The sequence below is a fragment of the Dermacentor silvarum genome, chromosome 3, assembly GCF_013339745.2.
Source record: "Dermacentor silvarum isolate Dsil-2018 chromosome 3, BIME_Dsil_1.4, whole genome shotgun sequence".
Classification (NCBI taxonomy): domain Eukaryota; kingdom Metazoa; phylum Arthropoda; class Arachnida; order Ixodida; family Ixodidae; genus Dermacentor; species Dermacentor silvarum.
The window spans coordinates 86473260-86495663 of NC_051156.1; the positions used below are offsets into that span (position 1 = coordinate 86473260).

The 22404-nt window shown below is 51.7% G+C and overlaps 1 protein-coding gene across 2 annotated transcripts in view; it reads right to left on the reverse strand.

Moving 5' to 3' along the window:
- LOC119445561 (LIM/homeobox protein Lhx5) overlaps positions 1 to 22404 on the reverse strand; it is a 171466-nt gene that overhangs the window by 58545 nt on the left and 90517 nt on the right. Inside the window, exon 3 of one of the 2 annotated variants that reach the window (XM_037709828.2) lies at positions 975 to 1088. The exons of the other annotated variant lie outside the window; for it this stretch is intronic. Coding sequence (XP_037565756.1) covers positions 975 to 1088 — 114 coding nt within the window. The remainder of the gene's footprint in view (positions 1 to 974; positions 1089 to 22404) is intronic. 2 annotated transcript variants of the gene reach the window in all.

A 22404-nucleotide genomic window follows, 5' to 3' on the forward strand; every position in this document is an offset into this window, starting at 1 on the left:
TAGGTATATGAGCTTAATTTATCGTAATAACCGCCAGAAGACATTGATTTTCCCGACAGGCAAGAGTGGCGACTTCTATAGACGTCGAAAACATATCCACAGGGACTGTTCGCGGCGACCATTTGAGATTGAAATTCAACAGGTCAAATGCGCGTATGGAGCAAGAAAGATTACAATGAGAGTTGACGACACTGCAGAACCACCTGACGCTCAAATCAGCAGAGACAACAAAATTGCGATATAGAATGTCCAGATTGAAGCAGCGAGAGACGGACTGCAGACGACTTTCACGTTGAACGCCAATTTGTTGGTCCGATACGTATAGCGCGAAAGCATACACTGATGGTACGGACGGCACAACTGTTCACAGGTCCCCCGTATAGCTACGCAAACTTAATATTGAATCCACAGCTTGCGTGTTTTGTCCAGCGAATCTGCTTTGGAAAGTGTGAAAGTAGCCAGCCTATACAGATATAATAGAACATGCCTGGCGTCTTCCTAAGTGAAGTATAAGAAGCGTCCACTATATTGAAATTATTCCTGGCCTATTTTCTGCGCAAAGGTAACGGATATGGAATAACATTCTTCATGGGTACAATTCGGCGTACGAGAGCCAACGCGTTAAGGTCATGTTCCGTCTGGTTCCAAGTGCCGGATCTTTCCCATATTTAAAGGCCGCACGTCGTACCGCGGAACCCGCGTCATGCCACGCGTCTCGTCAACCTGCGTCAGCGCGGCCATTCCACGCCATTCCATTTCAACCGCGCTGTAGACGTAACCTAAATGTGTTCGACGCGGTATGCACGTTAATCCCTGTAAACATGGTATACACATTTCGGCCGGGACAAGAGCATCGTGATCGCGAAGCGCGAAACGGACTCTCCGATGCCGGGCGGTGCACCCTGACGCCAAAGACACGTCTCATGTGGCTGTTGTCATTTAACCACGGCGAAACCAGAAGGTTATGTGCGTACTTGCGTAAGGGGGAGGTATGTGGCACGGCCTGAGTGGCGGACCCCAGGCAGGGAACTGCGGCTTCAGCCCTTTGTCAGGACTCGAGGCGACGCCGCCGCAGTAGCCCACGTAACCTGCGATTGCACGGGGGAAGGGGACAGAGAGGGGGAGGACCACGCATTAGACGCCGACCATCTGCATTCTATAAGGGTGGCGCAAAGGTGACAGTCATGTTGGAGAATGCGACATGGATGCACTGGAGAAAAAGAAGCGATTCCTTGATGATCGTATCAACACCCTTGTCGCCATCGTCACGATTCTTGCAGTGTGCACTGCGCGTGAACTCATCCTCTGCGCCGCCATTGATTACATTTCTTCATCGCTGGAAAAGGACGCATAATGCTGTGGGATGATCGACATCACAGTTTAATATACTGCTATACATAGCTGAATAGGCCTTTGTGCTATAAGAGTTTGTAGGCAGTGGTTTTTCCTTTTTCTTTTTTTTCTATCATGCACTCTTACACGTCAGTCAGCAACAGTGAAAGCGAAAGCCCCGCCAAGGCGACGCACGTGACCTGTTGGAAGAACAGCGCTTGTGTCTGTCCCCTTCTGTTTGCAGTGCTGATAAACAATCAAAAGTGTCATGCGCTTCCTAATCGGCTGGAAGCGTTCCGACGACCATCGTCTTATACACTCCGAACCACATGCATAAGAACACCAAGATTCAGCAACAATCTCAATGACAAAGCTATGCAGACCGTATATATATATATATATATATATATATATATATATATATATATTATTGTTGAAATTTTCCTGAAGTTGACTGACATCAGCTACTTTCTGCAACGTACAGCTCCGCGTACGCGAACTGGCTCTCTCTCTCTCTCTCTCTCTCTCTCTATATATATATATATATATATATATATATATATGTAGTGCTCACTTTATCTGGCCTTTATCTTACTCTCTGCATCACTTAATATCCCTTGCTCCGCCTAGGGTGTATAGGTATACACCGGACGTACGCTTGGCTGACTTCCCCGCCGTTAATTACTTTCTCCTTTAGGTCACCGTAATTGCCCCTGGTTAAGGACCGAGCTATCTCGGACGACGTACTGGTGAAATAACTGATGGATATGCTTTCAGCAAAGCACGGTTATCCGACGACGTCGACGGCCTCCGAACGATCTATACGGGGACGCTCGTAAATCAAGCCCGCATAAACTGGGGTTCGCGCGCGTGCGTTAAAACAAAAATGTCCGACACCTCGAAGGCGTACGTAATTCGCTTGAAGAACGCGAACAATATTCCCAAATTCATCGTGCGCGGTTGCACTCTTACTCCTCGCTACTTCTGCAGTTAAGCATTTAACTCGTTCAACCACGCAGGTATACATAATTTCTTTTGGGTGTAGCAGATGGAAAAAAGTTTTATATAACATTGTATACAGGTACTTGCGCATGTAAGTGTGTTCGTTTCGTTCAGTATAAATTAAGTCAATATACTGGTATTACGCGGTACACTTAATTGACTCGCTATTGACAACATCTACAACTTTTTAAACGCGCAATAAATATCCGTCTAGCAAAATCTAGCTCGCGATTCACCCCCCCCCCCCTCTTTTTTTTTTCGTTGTTTCTCTTTCGCGCCCTCTCAACGCGGCATGTCGTAACGTCGCATGCAAATGAAGATCGCATCCAGATGGCTTCTCTATTCCTGACAAAATAGTGCATACGTATAGGCTTTTCGACGCAGCAGTAACAGCTCAACTGTGCATAAGACAGATGTATAGCGAAGGAGAGACACGCTTTATTACGCCGTGCGGTTATTTCCAGCGCTGAAACAAGAACGGCGAGTCGGTTCAGTTGAACCTCTATGCCAACGGACAGCCGGTAAGCTGACGAGGGTATACACTTGTTCCTGCTCTCTTTCGCAGCGTTTGTTTTTAAACCTATATACTTCCAACATGCACGAAAATTCTCACTATACGCGGCAACAGCACTTAAAATTCAGCGCTGCACACTTCGGCAACAAGAAAGCGCATTGACAGGCTCCCACAAAATGGTGCCATTCCTCCAAAACAGCAAGGGTTCTCCGCTTTTCTCGCACTCAGTCATCCGGGGCTGCTCGTACAGCTACTAGCTGTATATACGAACAGTCCCGTGTGACTAAGTGCGCCTGCGCGAGGTAGCAGGGGCACGCGTGCACATATATTTACTCTGGCGCAACGCGACCCGCTCGTGCCCGCACAGTATGGCGTGCCTGTGTACACACACACACGCAGCGCGAATATCACACGCGAGGCCGCGCCGGGCGCAGATTCTCGACCGGCGATAACATTGTGCTGGCCGAGTGGTCGCATTAATGGCGGCATTCATCACGGCACCGGCACTTTCTTGCGCGCGCCTTATTCGCTGCATGCATGCAGCCTGCCAACCTACTGCAGGCATGGCGACGCGCGCGGCCTGCATTCTGCAGCAGCGCCGCTGGCCCCCACGCTGTTGCCACCGCGACTATGCGAGAGAACAGACCTTTCTTTCCTCGTGCCCGCGCATTCAGCCTCATGTCCAAGGACGCAGTTATACATGCGCTATGCGTCGCCAACGTCCACACCTCTCTCTAGAGCACTCCCTCGCAAGAATCGTCCACGAATACATCCTATACACTGCATCTCAGCAGGAAATCTGGTGACGGCAACAAGAACTCAATTGAAACTCAATAGAATTTTTACATAGACTTTGCTAAAGGCTTAAGCGCTATACGCTGCGAAACAAAGGAAGCGTGTGTCTGTGTACATCTGAGGGAGTTAAGGGGAGAGAACAACGACAGACAAGAGCCACGCAGTGATCAGGTCGGCATCAGCTGGTATATGGCATGGCACTTGTTTTAACTGCTGCGCACGACTTTAGCGCTCTATGGACCTGGGCGCGTGTCGACATAACCTATACGCTCACCATGTTGACGCAGTGCCTATGGCGTTCTGCTCTAGATATGGTTTCGGGTTCAGATTCCTGCCTCGGCGGGTACGGAATGTCAAAGGGGAGTGAACGGAAATACGAAAGCTTACTTTTGTGCTGATATCAGAACTCACGCGACAGACAGCGCTAAGCAGTATTAACACGGAGCCCTTTTCTATATTCGGTGTGTACGGACACTGCCTTACAACTCACGTTCTTCGTTAACCGTATTTGCGTAAATTGCCTACGAATATAAGAGTAGATAGCAACTCGCGGAAGTCTGCAAACGTTGTGTCAATGACAACTGCCCATAAGTTTTGAAAGGTTAATACAAGTTTGTGATGTAAAGCGCAGTACGTCAACGTACTGCGCTTAGTTCACGTAACGTTGTCGTATGAAACTACTCCGCAGCCACCCTTCGCAAAAAGCACTAATGGCATTCACTCGCATCTCAACAGAAAGTCCACTGCAATCAATGGTAAGTCAACACAAACGCAGCTGAATTTCTATATCGATTTAAAGCGACGGTCGATAACATTGCCAGACAAACCCACGCTAGGCTGTGCGCATTATACTCAATCGCATCTTAACAGAAAGTCTATTGGGTCAACAGAAACACAGGATAAATCTGTAAGCCGAGCGTGTACGAAACGCACGAAATTTCGACAGGCTCTCCACGGCTTCCGCGGCTGCCTATCTCTCGTTCGAACGAGGTAGCCGTATAAAAAAAAAAAGCTTCCCAGGATTCCACACGCGCACCTGCGCGTTAGCGAGCGTGTTGCGCCTGCTGTGCAGTCGACGTGCGCGGCCTGTCGCACGATTGCGTAAGGCGATCGAGTCTGTGTGCGTGTATGAACAGAGGCGGGCGGCCGTCCTGGCAAGGAGCGACCTTGAGCGACGGCAGTCAGTGTACACCGAGGCGGAGTAGCTGCAGCCATAGGCGGCTTGTGGCTACCGCACCACCGCCACCGACGCCGCCTGCGGCCGATTCCCGGCTGCGATACGAAGGGGGGGCCCCCCGACACAAAACGAACTCATCAATTACCACCGCCCGGGCGAAATATCGACGTCGCTCCACCCCTTGCGTGGAGCAGAGAGAGGGAGAGGCAGGCGGGACTGTTGTTTTAGCTTTCTCTCCAGAGAGAAAGCAAAAACAGAGCGAGGCAAAAGTGTCCAAGGTTTTTTCACATGCGCGATGCCGGGAGAATGCCCCACATGTTTTGTTGTATAGTTTTCCCAGTGGTGTAGGCACGGGAATGCCGCTAGACTTCTATAATCGAGAGTGCTCGAACACGGGATGGCTCAGGCTCTGGTGCCGACATTTCACAAGGGTAAAACTGTTATATGCAGTTCGTCCAGGCATCGAGCACGTTTTCTCGGGTACGTACGACGCATCGTAAATCTGGGCCGCTGTTGAACGTCTCAGCTGCCCAACAACGTGATTGGTGCAGATGCGCTTTAGTGTGTGAGTGTAAGGCCAAACAATTTTGCGTCGTCTTGTATACCGTACGCCCATTTCCTTATGCTCAATATTGCACGCACTTCTGATATTAAGTGTTCTTATGCTGTTTGTCCATGTTCCTTATTTCCTTTGTTCTTCTACCCAAAGATCACAATTTGCCTATACATTCTCTCCACTCTTTGGGGTATTTCTTTTTCTGCTTGGCCTCCCGGGACAACTCAGATGTCCACCAAAAGTTTAGAATATAGTTGCATGCGACTCTGCGGTCTGTGTTCGTTCCTTTCCCAATAAAATGAAATAATCCACTATTCCAGTGCCGCGAAATCTATTTATCTTCAGCTTGGAAAATCTTGGTATAGATGAGCTTCTTGATTCTTCGGCGTTTCGTTTGTGCCTGCGTCGGCAGAATAAAGCAGACCCACAGCCACTTCAATCGTCACATGATGCGAAGGTAAACTTCGTACAGGCGCTACCTGCTGCATAGCTGAATATTATAAAGTCAAGTTTTGCATTGTAGGAGAAATATACATAAGGTTCTATAAGGCGTCGCGGCTATCGTTAAGTGTGAATAATGTGACTACAAAACTGCAAATTGTGTCTTTTTTTGGGTGTGTGTCGCCGTCGTCTTTCTCACGGTGGTAAGAATTATGGCGGAGTGCCGAAATCTACACAATAACTGATTCACTCAAATGATCGGAACGTCCCGAGAAATTTCCCTGAAGAATGGGATTTCCCCCGTCATTTATAATTGAGGTTGTACATCCCTGTATATATTCTCTCGCGCGGATGACCGACACACATACCAAGTAGCACTCGTTCGGTCTCGCGGGGTAATAATTCGGGGAAAACAGGTAACGGATCTGGACTAAGGCGCTTCGCTTGTCTGCACTTTGAAAATAAAACAGCGGTGAACGTCAGCCCCGCTCCAATCTATCGATGCGGACTTCGTCCCGACCAGACGAGTCCGTGCATTTATCCAAACGGAAGGGTTTGTTTCCGTCTCTTCGTCGGTCGTTCCCCGAAAGGACACAAGGTACCTACAGGCAAGCTGGCTCGCCGTGTTGAGTGCAAGCCACGAAGTCGATCGTCGAACCCGCCGCCACGCCGATCTTCCAGCGTGCCGGCACCTTTTGGGAGGCCCGTACCCCTGGCAGTTTGTTTGCGGCCCCGCAAGCTCTGACAAGGCCGAACGCGGCCTGGCGAAGAGACGCGAAAGCGGCGTAATGACGAGGGGATGGGAGGGAGGCCAGATTAGGAGTGTGTGTGTACCCACGTTGCGCACGCACATACACGCTCACTGGAGCACGCGCGCCATCGCCCTCGAGCACGCACACACGCGAGCGAGGAGTTGACGCGCGGGACCCCGTCCTTCTGAGGCCTCGCCGCCCCAAAGCTGCTAGCTCGCGTAATCTTTCGCGGGGGCCCGAGGCGTGCGACTGCAAAGAGCGGCGCGTCGTCCCGCCCATCGAGGAGCGGTCCAGCTCTTTTAGAAGTGACCAGCCCCGTCGTAAGGAGCACCACTCTCGCCCTACCCAGCAACCCCGCTTCATACACGCACACTTACAAGGTGCTGCCGTCATCGGTGGGGCCCCGCCGCCAATGTTGATGCGTGCGCCAAAATGAGCCGCCCTCGGCACCGCGACAGGCGGAGTCCCAGCGGTGGCTGCTCTTCGACGTCGCCGCCGCTCGACACGCACATGGTGCCTTCGATCCCCCCCTCCTCCCATCTCCCCTACGCGCCTTCTTCATGCTCCGACGAGGGTCCCTTCGCTCATTGGAAGCGCGCACACCCCTGACTTCGACTTCCTGCCACCGCTGCTGCTGCGCGGCAGTGCCTCTAAACAGCGCTTGTTGATCGGCGTCTCATCGTTTTTATGCCGCCTCCCCCTCCTGTCCCCCCGGTGTACACGGCCGCGTCGTTCCGCCAGCAGGAGCAGCAGCAGGAGGGAAAAAAAGGAGGAGGCGGTGCTTCAATGCAGTCGCATCTCTTTTCTTTCTTACTTTGAGGAGCAGCAGGCGTGCGTCTCCGTATACTTGTTTTCGCTGCTCCTTTATCGTACTCCACCTCTCGCTTAATTCCTCGCCTAACCAACGCCGGCAGCCAGCCGGTCGGTCGGCCGGCCCGCTTTCAGCCGATTTCGCCGGTTCCTTTCTTCTTGATCATCTTTCTTTTTTTTTTCTTCTTTCTATCATCTCTTCCTGCTCTCGCTATCGTCATTTCTTCCCTAGAAGCTGCCCCGGAGGAAATGGCCGTCGATCTTCACGGTCCCCCCCGCCCTTTCTCGCTCTTTTGCGCTGAAGTTTTACTTCTTTCTTTCCTCGTATGTACGCGCGGCGCTGTCGATTCTGCGCTTTCTGTTCTTCTATCCCTCGGGGCGGCCGGTTTCTCGGCTCGCAGAACGGACGAGCGAGGCCTCAGCCACGACCAGGGCGAAGGGTGGGGAGGTCAGCCGGAAGATTTATGGAGCGCCTTCGGCTCAAGCCGGCCACCGCTCGCGCTGCCGAACTGCGGCCGCAGCGACGGCGCGTTCCGCGACCGCCTCGCGGTATAAAACCGCGTCGCTCGCGCCCCCCTTTTTTTTGGCGTGGCTAGCTCGCACGGCCGCGCTCCGCCACTCCTGGCACGACGAAACTGACCGTGAGACCCGAAGCACTGGTACACATACGCGAAGAGAAGTTAAAAGGTCAAACACTGCAGGCTATTCGTTTCACTCGTTCGTATTTAGCGAATTCTCCGCGGGCCAGTGAGGAATTTAAGGACCTGAAAGACAACAGCTCTCCCGCGCCGCTCTTTAGCATTTGTCGCTAGCACATTTTACTGCTAGGTAAATTATTTCCTGGGCAGAGCGCCAGATGTCGTCAGTTTAGAACTGTGAGCATTGTTGGTATGACAGTAGGATTTTCGAGAGGAGATACTAATAGGTCACCGCGTTGCTCTCAAATACGGAAATGACCAATATGATGTATTATTTCCGCACCGATGTCGTAATCTATTCCTGCAGACCCGTGTGTTGCGAGCTATGTTCACTTTTTTTTAACTGATGTAGTTCCTTCACGTGGTTCTCTTTACGCTTGCGTCGACGGTGAGCTGTACGCCACCCAAGTTAATGTTGAGCTTAACGGGCCTTCCGAGGAAGGAAAAAAGTAGAGTTTCTTAACTACGTTCACGGTGCCAAGTCAACATTTCCGAACAGTACGCATAAACCACGCTACCGGTGCTCTTATTCGCAAGTATACTTTGCCAAAAATTACTTCAGCATAACCAAAGTCCACGCGGCAGGGTTACGCAATATGCGCGCACGCGAACTGCCGAAGCGTAACAGGTGCAACAGGTCTGCGCCACGCCAACAGACAGTGGTTGCGTGCGCAAGGCAGCCTCCGAGCGTAGGAGCCAGAAAATCCACGCGCGTATCGTGGCCGGCCCCATATTGATAGGTTCGCGCGGTCCTATCATGCCGCAACGTGTACTATAGGCGTGCTGCTGCGGCAACGGCGGAGTATAGCGTCGCGTAGGAAGCGTTTCGACCCACTCTCGCGCGCGCCCTTTCCTTCTAGATGTTTGCGTCGAGGGTAGCGCGCGTACAGAGGCTGCAGCGAGAGAAGGCGATGATAATAAAAATATAAGCAAGGAAAAAGGGGTGGCGGCGTCTACCAGATTACGCGCGCCGTCGAGCGGAGGACCCATCGGCGCTGCTCTCTTGCGCATCGCGCTGCTCGCCCGAGCGGGCGGCCGTAATTTCGGGGTTGTTGCGGGGATGGGGAGGAGGAGGAGGAGGGAGCGGCGGCGGCGGCAACCTGCAATTTGCGCGCCACTTGGACGCGCACGCCGAGGCTTCCGTGTGCCAGGAGGAGGGACGAGAAGGAAATGGGCCGCGGTCGCTTCCTGGCCTCTTCCGCGCAGCCGCAGATGTGTCGTATACGACTTGGCGCAGCGTGGGGTGTGAGTCACGTGTCTGCCCGTGTTTGCATATGTGAGCGCGTACGCATGTAGTACACACACGTACGTGCATTCCTTCGTGCGCGCTTGCTTGCGGAACACTCCGGCCCACAGTTCTTCTTTAAATGTACACGTGTGGTGTGCGTGTTTGTGCGCCCCTCTGAACACCATTACGGGAAACCGAACATGAGGAGGAGAATAAAATTCAAAGACGAACTGCCATTGATACACGCACAACTTTTTTTTCATGTATGACCACGTAGTAATGACACATTTGTTTTTTGTTTGTTTTTTCAGACAGGTGGTGCCTCTTGATCTTAAAAGCGATAATCAAACAGCCACCGAAAACATAGTGCCCTCTGTCAGAGCCTTCGATATAAATCTGCTTGCCTCTTCTTTGGCAACTATTTTGAATGCTTCGCGACTAGCCTATTAGCCGCCATACTTCCACCAACGCCGAGACGCGCCTTCCAAATACGTTACACCTATTTTTGTCATCTGCAATGCCTCAGAGGCGCACCAGTTGTCGCGTGTCCACATCGTTGACGCTGTAATAATCATCATCAAGATCATAATCATGTGGCGCGCGCCTCGTATACGCTACTTCTCGGCACAATATATCATCCTATCATATGCAGCGGCTGGATGACGTGGCGGTGTACTCCGTTGAGCACGGGTCCTAGCATATGCAGGCGTAGCTGAGGTTGGACCCCAAGTTCGGTGCACTCACTTATTTGCATATTTACAAATAATGGACATTCATAACAACGCTTAACACCACCACGGTAACAGCATCACACGTATGCACTTCTAATATGAATAGGATGCCGATAAAAAAAAAAAGAACAACTTTAGTGGGCTTCTCCGCACTAACACCCCTATTGCGGAGAAGCCAGCTGCAACGAACGGTATTCGTTACGCACGTGCGTTGTGCACGTCCCATATCGGAAAACATCGCCTGTTAGGAAACCGAGTACTTTTTGTTTTCTTTTCGTTTAGTCACTGCTTTAAGGTTATTCAAATAAACATAATGTACAGCACCCTACTATTCTAGGTCGGAGCCAATATTATTTTACTTTTGCGTCCTCGACGGTCACTAGATAATCCGACTTTCGCCTCGAAAAGCCTCGCCTATAGATCAGCCGAAATCTCCAAATGGAAGTCCTTCAGGTGCATTTAGACGTATATGCGGCACTTCAACAATGTTGCGCTTCTGCCGTACGTAACTTCGGAACTTGCTTCATGTGAGCGCTAACCTGCAGATAACTATTACTAGGTGTAGATCATAACTTCTTAAAGGGATACTTAAAAGGAACATCGTGCTCAACTGTATTATTAAATTACGCTTCTGTAATGCCATAATGAAAATGCTTACCATGAAAGGAGGTATGGTAAGCTAGAACAAATACAAAAAAATTAAAGACGAACGGTCCACGTTGGGCTAAAGTTTACGCACATGCTCATCATGACGTCATGAATTTTAGACGGCGTCCTCAGCAGTTTATTTAATTGTCTATCGCTAAATAAAGATTACACTGCGCATTAATTAAACCATTGAGTTAACCATGCAAGTTTAGAGGACGTTCAACGCAACGAACCGTCCAAAAACAGTTATGCGGATACAACACGCACTGCTAATCGCTTTAGGCAAATCGTTATTGAGTGTTTGCTGGGAACGCTATTTTTCTTTAGCGATTATTTACAACTACGGAGTACTGCTACGAATTTTCGGTTCCTTTCTCATTTAGGCAGGCGGGCCAAGTGCGCCGCCCCTTCGGAGATGGCTGCCAGACTGTCTTCCAACATTGTGTCTATGTTTCTCAATAAAAGAATGGGCGGAAAAAATATTTTTCTTCGTGATGGCTTGTCTGTGGGATAGTTGGTTTTAGGTCATTTCGAACGCCTTGCACCGCGAGAAGACGCCTTCCTGGCTCGTCCCTCGTTTTGTTTCTGTTTTCATGCTGCAAGACATTTCAAGATGACATTCTTCTTACCGCATTTAACGATAAAGGTAAGGGCTTTCGGGGCATGAACCCTCGCTGTTGCACCCGGTATTTATCGCGGCAAAGTGCCGGCCATCACCGGTGGCTTCAACCGAACTTGAGCTTCGACGGCGCGCATGGGCCACGCACGCAGAAAAGCGTGACGGGATCCGGCCGCCGCGGCTGAAGCATCCGGAGCTTCGTATACGTGCGGGCCCCGCGACGTCGATGTGCCCGTAGCGGTCGCCGTCACCGCGGGGGTCCCCTTCACGGGGCTCGGCGTGACGTGACCGTGACGCGGCGTGTGCCGCGTATGGGCCGCGCGTCACTGCGGGTCGCGAAGGCCACGCTCGTGCACATCGTCGCGCGCACATATAGACAGCCGGTACGTATGCGTGGACGGCACGTGTGTACCGTGCGCAGCCCTCGCAAGAGCACGAACCCGAAGGGACAACGCCGGCCGATCGAGACTCTCCCCTCCCCCCTCCCTCCCCCCCACAACACCACTTCCTCCTTTCACGGCTCAATGTATATCGGTCTGATCAAAGAGCAGCCGCCGGCTCGCGCTGGACTCGTGCGCGGAGCTCCGCTGAGGAGAGGAACGGTTGCAGAGAAGTGCCGACTGGCACACGCCTCATTCGCACCGCCAGCGAGCGGTTGCCTTGTCTGCAGTAAGCGCGTACAACCATACGCGCGAGGCGTGGACAACGTTGTTGATGAACCACGTACTGCGGAACCTTTGCGTACGCTACGCATATGTAGATAGATAGATAGATAGATAGATAGATAGATAGATAGATTAGATAGATAGATAGATAGATAGATAGATAGATAGATAGATAGATAGATAGATAGATAGATAGATAGATAGATAGATAGATAGATAGATAGATAGATAGATAGATAGATAGATAGATAGATAGTGTCTTGTGCCTTGCTTGGGATGCACCGCAAGAGCTGAGGACGTCGTCGAGGACGTCTCTCTGCCGTGACGTATCGAGGTGGGACGTGGCTAGTTTGGGAGTCCACGTCGAAGCGCTCTCCTTTCCGGCGGTCATTTCGCCGCCCTTCCCGCGTGCACCCCTATTCTATTCGCCGTCGCCTTCCGTGCGATCCCGCTGCGAGTATCGACGTCAAAGAAGTTTTGTGCTTCCGCGTTGGTTTGTAGAGCACACTTTCGCGCAAGGAGCCACGGGCCGTTCCCGCTTGCTTGCTCTTTCTTTTCCCCGTTGCCGGTGTGTCTCGCACAGCTGCTTGTGTTGTCGCGCGAGCACCACCGCCAGAGGCGACGGAGCCATTTCCATCTCGCGTGCAGCGGATGGCTCCCCCCTCTCCCCCTCACCTCATTTTTCGGTTTTTGCCTTCTCCCGCTTCGCCGAGCGGACAAAAGCGGTGGAGTCGCCTACGGCAATACAGGCGCCGGTATACGAAGTTCGCTGCTCTGTCTGCAAAGTCTGTCGGCGGCCAGCGTAGAAAAGACTTACAGAGAACGCGAGCGGCGCGGACGACGTACTCTATCCCTCGCCGGCTTGCATATTAGAGATGCGTCCAACTATATTCGTATACTCCCGAAGCTGACAGGGAACGTGGCGGCCAGGCTCGGACCTGACAGAGGCGCGCGCGCGTCCTTTCAAGAACCGTCTCTCTTTCTCCGTGTATACACGCCAACGGCAACTTTGCATCAGCGCAGCCACCCGCTTCTTGTTCTTCTTCCTGCTCTCGCGGTTCGCCGGTCGGCAACCGCCGCCTTTAGCCTTTTTGGCCACGTGATCTTTCCTCGTGCGCGCCCCCGCCGCCGACACATCGCGCGCGTGTAGCGTCCCGCGGGGCGCCTCGACTCGCTTTTCACGCGTCGCGTGCCCACGTGACCGTATACGCGCCGCCGCTCCATCGGGGGCTTCCTGCGCGGCCGACGTTCGAGCGCGTCTGGTTTGATGCAGGTCTGGCGGACGGCGGGAGTCCCGGAGAAAGGGTCAAAGGTCGCCGCTGCCGCCACTATAGGGATTGATTTTTTTTCTTTTTTTTTTCCTTCTAGAAAGGCACGGAGGCGAGGAGCAGAGACGGCCTGCGGGGAAAAGGTTGCCGCTCCGGCAGACAGACAGAGAGGCGGACGGACGCGAGTGATGACAGCTGGCATCCGTGCCGAGATTCGCGGAGAGGAGAGAGATCGCGCGGTGGCATGGCCCTCGAGTTCTCCACGAACAACCCGGCTCCTCCGCGTCCTCACCCGCACTTCACTCATTCCGGGATCGCTGCGCTCGATAGAAGCGGGGGCGCACGTCCTTATGCGCGGTCCCGCGGGCGCCTGCAGCTCTGTAACGTCTGTTTCGTGAGCCGATGCTGGCGTCAAATCGAAAAAAAAAGAAAGAAAAAAAAAATGAAGAGATACCGGTTCGTAGTACAGACGCTTAAGGCAGCGGCAAATGTTTTGCTTGTATACGCTGCACTGCTCTCTCGCGAATTCCGAGTGACTCTCAAGGCGATTTTCGAATCACTCGGCTAGTCCGAATTTATGCCGCGTCACGGTCCCTTATTCAACCGACGCACTCCTGTCTATAGCTATATCCTTCTGAGGCACGAACGCAGCACAGAGACGGCTTAGCTTTTCAAGTCGAGCTTCTTGCCGACTGGTATGTTACGAACGTGGCAAGCCATTTGCTTCATTTTTTTCTTTATATATATATATATATATATATACTCCGGTAAGATGCATGTGTGAGGCAGAAACTCTACATGTACGTCGATGAAGTAACCGTCACCACATGTTTCCGGTCGTAAACACAGCTTTTCTTTGCTTAAGCACAGAGATGGCGTGTGGTGCGTTGTCATGTTGAATGCTATGCATCCGTGCCGTTGATGAAAACTCACGGTACTCCAATTCACTTGATGGTATACTTGTCGTATGGAACGACACAACGGTCTATATATCAAATCAGTGACAATTTTCTAGAAAGGCGACAGCAAGGATGTGATTAAACCACTTTCACGCAGTTCCGTACGCATCCAGCTTAATAGCGACTCTGGGATGAGCATTTTACGTAATCTATTACGAGTCGATTTTGAAAAACGAGTTGGCTGCAACGTGTACATTATGATACGTAAAGGGCATCGCACGAGAATATACACAGAGGCACGAAGATGACGAAACAGACGCGTAGGCAATTCTCGCACAAGCGGAGCGGAGCGTCAAAAAAGATAGTTTCCAGGCTGCATCTAACTATTTCCTCATTCTCTTTATTGCACGCGAATGCGTACGTTGTTACGAAAGAGTCACGTGGGTGCACGGGTCGAGCACGATCGATGAATGAGCACGTGGCCATGCGGCTGCGGTCGGGTAAAAATTGAAACGGACGACGCTGCCCGCTGGCTATCGCCCTGGAATTATATCACGCGATGCCTTTGGGTCACGTGATTGCGAGAGAGGAGGACGAAAATAGTCACGAGGGTCGCGAAGACCACCGCGACGAGAGGATTAGGAGCAGTGGGGAGAGCGGGATAACCGTTACAAACGTGCCCTTTCGCTCGGATGCAGAATTATCGCCACTACCGCGTACAAAAGAAGAAAGAAACGCAGGGTAAGAGAGAAACAGCTGCGACGTAACAAAGAAAGAAAGGAACGTGTACAAATAATTACGCCCGCGATAGTCGTGATCGGGTGAGAGACGGAGGAAAGTGGGAGAGGAGGAAGATACTAATGACGGGCCGAATAAGAAACGTAAAAAGAAACAAATAAAAACGAAAGATGAGACGATATACAGGCTCCCGCGGGAACGGTGCTGCCGCTCACGACATTCTCGGATGGAGTCGATCGGAGGAGCGGTGGGCGTTACAAGCGTGGAAGCCAGGGTCAGCTGTGCAGCGCGCGAGCGAGTCATGTGCGGCATCGGCGTCAGCGCGCGGTCGCGGCGAGCCAAGCGTGGTTGCGAAGACAGAAAAGAAAAGAAGTAAAACAAAAAAGAAAGTGTGTGTGTGTGGGGGGGGGGGGGAGGGGAGTATAGAACGAGAGGAGTTTATGAAAGCGTGCGGCAGCCATCGGCGACGGGATCCCAAGTCATGGCTCGTCCATAAATCAAGGTGCTCGCCACCACCACCGCCGGTTCAAGGTGATCCTTCGGAACGCCAACGCTTGTGTGCGTGTCGGTCGGGTCAAAATGGACGCGGCATTGCACTATAGGGGGAGATAGAAAGGGGGGGCACCGGAAAATCAAACGCACCGCGTTTTTTTATGCGTCAATCTAGCTCAGGGGCACAACGGTGCGCGCGCACGCACTGTTTGCTGCCTTCACGAAATGCAATATATCCGCGTCGTCACATGAAAGTATTCGCACGCAGGACAATCTCTGACCAACACTCCATTGTTGCAGATATTCGTGCTCAAAAACGTCGTAAAGTGCGCGATTAGCGTCCTGTGGATATATTCTACTACATATCTCACGCTCGTATATCTCGCAGTGCCGTATGCGCTGGGTTTTCAGACAGCAACGCATCGCTTACTATCGTCTTCATCGCGCACGGAAACGCGCCTGGCGGACCTACCCGTGAGACGTGCGGATGTGCCAACCACAGAACTTGTAGAAGACGCGTGTATATTCGTTCACCCGCACAACACAAGAATCGCGGGCGACGGAGCATGTGGCGTTCCGAGCATACAAAGTAAACAAGCGCCAGCCAACGTTCAAGCACGCTCCAAACTGCGGTGAAAGCAGCGGGGCGCGCGGCGTTTTCACGGCGAAGGGGCATCCCCCCCCCCCCCCCCCCCCCACCGTCTTTTGTTTTACCCTCGCACCCCCCGCAGCGCAGGCCGGGACGAACAGCTCGGGGAGTCGCTTGCGTGTGTGTGTGTCTGTGATGGGGGATGAAAGCGGAGGGGGGTCCGTTCCTACTCCTCAGCCTCCCTTGTCCCCGGCGCCTTTGCTTTGACGCTGACGTGAGGTGTGCGTGTCGCCTGTCTCCGGCACACCCGCGCGCGCGCGCGCGCAGTTCAGCGCCAAGAGGGAAGGCGGAGGGGGAGGGAAGGTTGTACCCTCTGTCCCAGCCGCGCAAGGGCGGAGGGGGACAGGTCGGCCCCGAGTGCGGGCCCGCGGCAGATGCCCCCGGCCGCTGAATAGACCGCCCGGGGCGCCGCTGAATGCTCAATGAGAGGCGCCCCGCGGCGTTCGAACACGGGACCCCCCCCCCCTCCCCCTCTTTGAGGGGGTGCGAGGGGGGCGACGTATGCAGAGCGCCAACGTGACGCCGCTGCTGCCCCCCTAGTCGTCCCTGCAGCGAACGCCACACGTTGGCCTGGCCCAGCCCGTGCATTGCAGAGTGCGGTAGGTACAAATACGCCATAACCCCCGTACATACACGCACACACACACAGTCTGCATGCCGTGCGGTCTGTCACGATGTATATGCTGCACGAATGTTGCCTACTGGCGTCTCGCATAGTTGGGCGTGGAAGGATACACGAGTCCGGCGCAGCAGTGTAGCATCGCTTCGACGAGCAGCCGACACCGTTTTTCTTCCGCGTCGATTAGCACGTGCACTGCGAGAACCCTGCTCTGTTAGAGCCCGCTCTCATAATTAACGAATGCGAAAAAAAATAAGAAGAAAAGGAAGGGCTGATGGATAATGCCGCTGGCACTGATTGCCCGGAGAGTGATTTTTTTTTTCTTTCTGTGGCCACGTATGGAGAGCTGGTACCGACGACGTGAAATTCGGGTATCGCGCCTCCAGCTATACTCTGCGCTAATAGTTCGCGGCGATGTACTATTGACCAAAAAAGTTTACGGACCAAAGGATCTGACAAAAAGCTGAATATCTCCGCAGCCTCAAAACTCAGTCTGGTATTCCCATTTCGAGCCTCTACTGGTATATGCGAACAACATTGTGATGTATGGTTTTACTGGCTACTTTTAGAGGCTGCTCGGGAATTTAGCGTTTTCTGAGATCCCGTGGTCCGTAAATTTTTTTTTGGTCGATAGTACGTATAGCTGCCTGCCAGCATTGCTCACATTAATAGTGTTAAATTCGAACTTCTGTAAAATCGGCGTTCCTACTTCTTCACATGGTCAATTTTTTTTTTCAACATCCCTTTCCGCGGCTGAAACTCATCGCACAGCTCGGTATACGCACCCACATTTACATTTGACGCTCTTGATATTGGCGCTCAACGACAGTCCTCGCGGTCTGCACATTGTCGAATCTACTATATTAATTGTTACGTTATTTGTGGCTTTAGGAACAATGAAAGAGACAGGAAAATCGTGTTGGCCGCACCGTAACCGCTCATATGCTACGGCTGACGCCTAAACATCGGCCAGCAATGGGAAGCGTAAGTGTGTAAAAAGTGGACAGAATAGGTCGTAGAATCGCCTCTACAATTCCGAATTCGCACCTACGCTGAAACTGTAAAGTCATGGTGTGGCATTGCTATTCAAAAGCGCTAGCTTCACATTTGTCTCGACTGGCAACACAAAGTATATATACGCTTTTAGACATCGCATCATTATCTCCTTTTTTAAGGGCATTGAGCAAGGGGGGCAACATTTTATACAGAGCAGAAGAAAGTTAGCACCAAATACAAAAGTAACGAATGAACATACAAAGGTTAGAAACAGAGCTGTAGTACTGCGAAACATTGCTACAAACCATTCGCGGAACAGCTTATTCAGGTTATCGCGAAATGCTTCGCGGTTCAATATGCATCTTATTCTCCACTTCTCCGCCTTGTTTGTCAGCTCGGATTGGCTCGCAAGTATCCGGAGTATATCCCCAACTGCTTGTTCTTATAGCATTCACATTTTGAGTATATACCACAGACTCGCTCGCGTCGTCGTCGGCAGATCGTTCCGCCGGGCCTTCTAAATAAACGGCGTGCACGCATTTTGCTAGCTCCACCCCGCGCTCTCGAGTACCCCCTCTTTCCCGTTACCGCATTGTGGCTCTTTGTGCGTGTGGTGCCTTTGTGAACAGAGGCGTATAGGAGAGAAAGAACGGACTGACCGATTCCCAACCATGCAGAGGATGGCGCGTGCGGCTTCCCGCAGTGCACACGTACCAGTGTTCTCTCTGCCTAACACGTACACACATCGCCGAGAAGAGTTGTCACGAGCGCGGGACAGGGGGGCCACGTGACCTGTCCACCCCGCCCGTGTAGCGCCTGGTCCTGACAGGCGTCGCGCGCCGCGAGGTGGCCAGACTGGCACACCGCGCCGGGCCAATGTGAAGTTGTCTTCCCCTCTTTCACTTTGAACCGTCGCCGACGCGGGTTCGAGTGTCGATCGAGTGGACAGAGAACGCTGCGAAGTTTGCGGATGTCGTTGACGAGATCTCGAACGACTATAGCCGCGTGCCGCATGAATGGACTGACTTCAGAGCTAAAAGAAAATGTCCGCTCCAGACTTCTCTATCTGTCTAAGAGAGGGCGTAGAATGATGTGGCCAAGGACAGATCGAAGTAACGAAAGCGATGGCGCTTAGGTCAACAATATGGACAAGGTTTTGGCGTAGTTACAATAGGCCAGGAAGAGCAATAGAGTTCTTCGCAATAGACGAGGAAAAGTACGTGCTAAGGATTGTGTCAGGCAAGAAAGGGCGATCTCTCTATCGTTACTGACTGCAAGATTGGAGTAAGCATTCGAGATGCCTGATATGCTTAGCTGTCATTGTCAACACTTAAGAAACATATCAGAAGCCAACGTTTTCCAGGTGACGTTGTCCTGTCGAGCCAAACCGAAGACGATTTGTGATGAATGACTGTGGAATTCAGCCGTCCAATCTTAGAGGTAGAATACTTAGAATTTATAAGTAAAATTCGAAGGTATATGTTCAATATCCTGGCAAGACAACAAGTAATCGTGTTATGATCGAAACCAGAGCAAGTAGAACGTATCCATCTTGTCGTTTGTGCAGCATTAAAGAAAGAAAAAAGAAGAAAACGGGGATAACAGAAAAGGAAGTGCACATCCTGGTTATCCTGTGCGAAATTTTCTGTTGACCCTATTTGTTCGTGAGTGTTGAACAAACAAAAAAAGGAATCGTGATTTATAGTTAGCGTTTTGAATTTGCGTAGGGGAACGCTCATCTGGATCGAGTTGTCAGAAGAACTTGGATCAAGCCATAAACAACTTGCAGACATCCTTGAAAAGAAAGACAAACATGCAATCAGTACCTCATACCATTACTCACCTATGCGGTTATCGACAATAACAAGGAATCTTGTGCCGATTAGCGAATACGAAAATGCGGGTTCTCTTCTATACTCTAAACTACGCGAAGTTCTATTGCCTTTTATATTCCAGTTGAGACTGAGAAGGTCAAATCAAGGAAAGGAGGCCAGGTACTGCGCAAGGCAGGTGCCCCCTCTCGCCAGCTGTCTATTAGATTAACATAATGCGTACCTCTGGAAAGGAAACGCCGTTGACAGCGGCACAGGATTACGCAGAGGGATATTAGGAATTTCGCTGGCATCTCGGAAATAGCGCAAGATAGTGTTAATAATCCTCATATTATTTGCGTACATGCTCATTGCTATCACGATCGTCATTATCGCAATTAAGCCCCCTGCGGGCCTCTCCCAGAGATCATATCTCCTCCGCCAATCGACACCTGGATGTATACCCGATAATCTAGCAATTTCGCAGTTACAACAATTTATCTGGTACACCCTCGGCTGTACTGCCAATCGTTTTGTCTTCTGTTCATTCTGTTACCTCATACTAGTCCACTGGTCACTGCCCTGCCCCAACTCCAGCTGCTCCCAATAATCTGTGTAGTAAAACATGACCTACTCTGCTTTAATTCCTGATCCATCCTGTCGTTTTTGTCTCTGCCTCTTCGCGTACGCCAGACAACCCTCGATCGCTGTGCTTCCCACCGGGCCCTTTGCGTGTCGGGAGTGACGACATACGTAGCCGTGCGTATGTACCAGGAACCGAAAGAAGCGCGCAGAGAGCGTGCAGCAGAGACGACGGAGTTCCCCGTATCGCACGCTCCTTTTCTCTCTAACGTCCCAGTCGGGGGCGAATCACGTGGGAGAGACCGCGTGTAGGGAGCGGAAGCCGTGATTCCTTCGATCATCGTTTCTCACCGCGAGAGCCTCGGCAGCCGCGCTCGCGTAGCGGGCCCCCACCGAGAGATCGATGGGTCGCATCACCGCGTGTAGACGTCGGAGGAACAAGCGGGCCGCACCCCGCATGCGACGACGGCGGGAGCTGCGGGCACCTATATGCACACCGCACGCCAGTTCTCCCCGCCCGCGTTAATACCCTAGTTACGGGACAACGCTAACCCTGCATGGCGTGGTTATGAGCTGAACTATAGCTGTATACACGGCCTACCAACCGTTATCAGGGTTTGAATAGCAGCGTTTCCTAAATAAATCGAATAGATTTCAAGGGCTTCCAAGGACCTGGCAATGAGTCTTCGAGGATTAAAGCACCACGATGCTTGGCAGTTTGGAAACAAAGCAGTGTCTTAAAGAACGAGCAAACATCTTATTGCACCCGGGAAAATATCCAGGGCGGGGGGGGGGGGGGGGGGCACTTGGCTTCTTTATCGCGTAAACCATCATCGAACAAGATGGCTTTCCTACCATAAAGATGCTATTCGGTTTGGATTACCTTGACACTCTACTTGCGTAAACCTCGTGGTCAAATCCGCAAACAAAATCCGCGAAGATGAGCCCGAAGCAAAGTGTTTAGGCAATCCCTGAAACTTAAGGGCCTTCAAGGCCTTGAAAGTGGCTGTTTCACAATCGAGGGTTGTCAGGGGTTGGAAGGACCATTACAAACTACCCTGTATTATGCTATATTACAAAAAAAAAAAACTAAGAAAAGCTCAATTCCATTTATGGCTGTAGTTACCTTACGCGTCGTGTGTGTGTTTAGCTCAGATATGCATATTTTATAATCCCATGAGCACATCCTCGTGTGACCCCCTTTTACATTGAAATGTACACAGCCTTCAATAGTTTTCAACGCGGAAGCTAGTGCGTAAAATTTTCATCTCGGATACATTGTTCATGCATGCAGTGTTCTATTTAAGGTGGTTTAAGTATATCCTTGCTCCGCCACCTTCCTCGAAAACCGAAGACCGTTGCGTCGTCGGAGGCGACGAAAAGCATGTATTATGTGTGTTTTACCCCAACTGGCGGTATTCGTGGAGCATGAGCATGCTATACATACCGACCGACCGCGCAATGTTATGGCTGCAGGTCTCATATTAAGCAAAGAAAAACAGCTTTTACGTCAGGAAGAATGAAGAAGCGGTTACTTTCCCCTCATATGTACAAGCAGATGCTGCTTTCCGCATCCAAACGTGGTACTCAAAAAGAAGTGAGTTTTTCAGGTTAGGAATACCTATACGAGTCGATAATTAGAATCGATGAAAGGCGATTATGTCCATGAACTGTAATCGAGTCTTAGGAGGATATAGAGCAGAAGTATTATATCGTGCGCTCAAGCACCCCGTGAACACTCATATCACGCCAATTAATTTTTAGCAAAAAAAAAAAGAGAGAGAGAGAGAAGAACTACCGCACCGTTTAGCATTGCAACTTCCCGGCGCATTACGTTTCCTCTTAGTTGCCGGAAATGCACGCGAGAACGGGACAACAAAAACAGAAGAAAGAGCCTCGCTGGTGCGAGTGTGATAAGATCCGGCGGCTGTTATCGACAAGCTCAGCGGACCGCGCACGAGCGCGGTCCGCTGCTTTCTCGGCACGCGCAGCGACCCGAGAGGAAGGCGAGAGGCTCGCCTCGTCGGACCCGGAGGTGCCGCCGTCCTGGAAGGCAGAGGCGTCAACGGGACAAGAAGCGAAGACAAAAGAAGCACCGCCAAGACGACCAGATACGAGGGGAGGGGGAAAACGAGGAAAAAGCGCGCGGAGGAACAACAAGCAAAAGTGGGTGCCGCGCTGAGCTCCCGAATCCCGCACGAAGAAGAAGAGGGCGGCCGACGAGGTTAGAAAGCGAGAGCGGGGTTAGTAGTAGCAGCGGCAGCAGCAGGCCGGTTGACAGGGCCACTTGTCGCCGGTCTTTTATCTTACCGACGCCTCCGCCTGCTCACTGTTTGTGGCTCCGCCGCCGCCACACACGGGACGACCACGACGAACAACGCA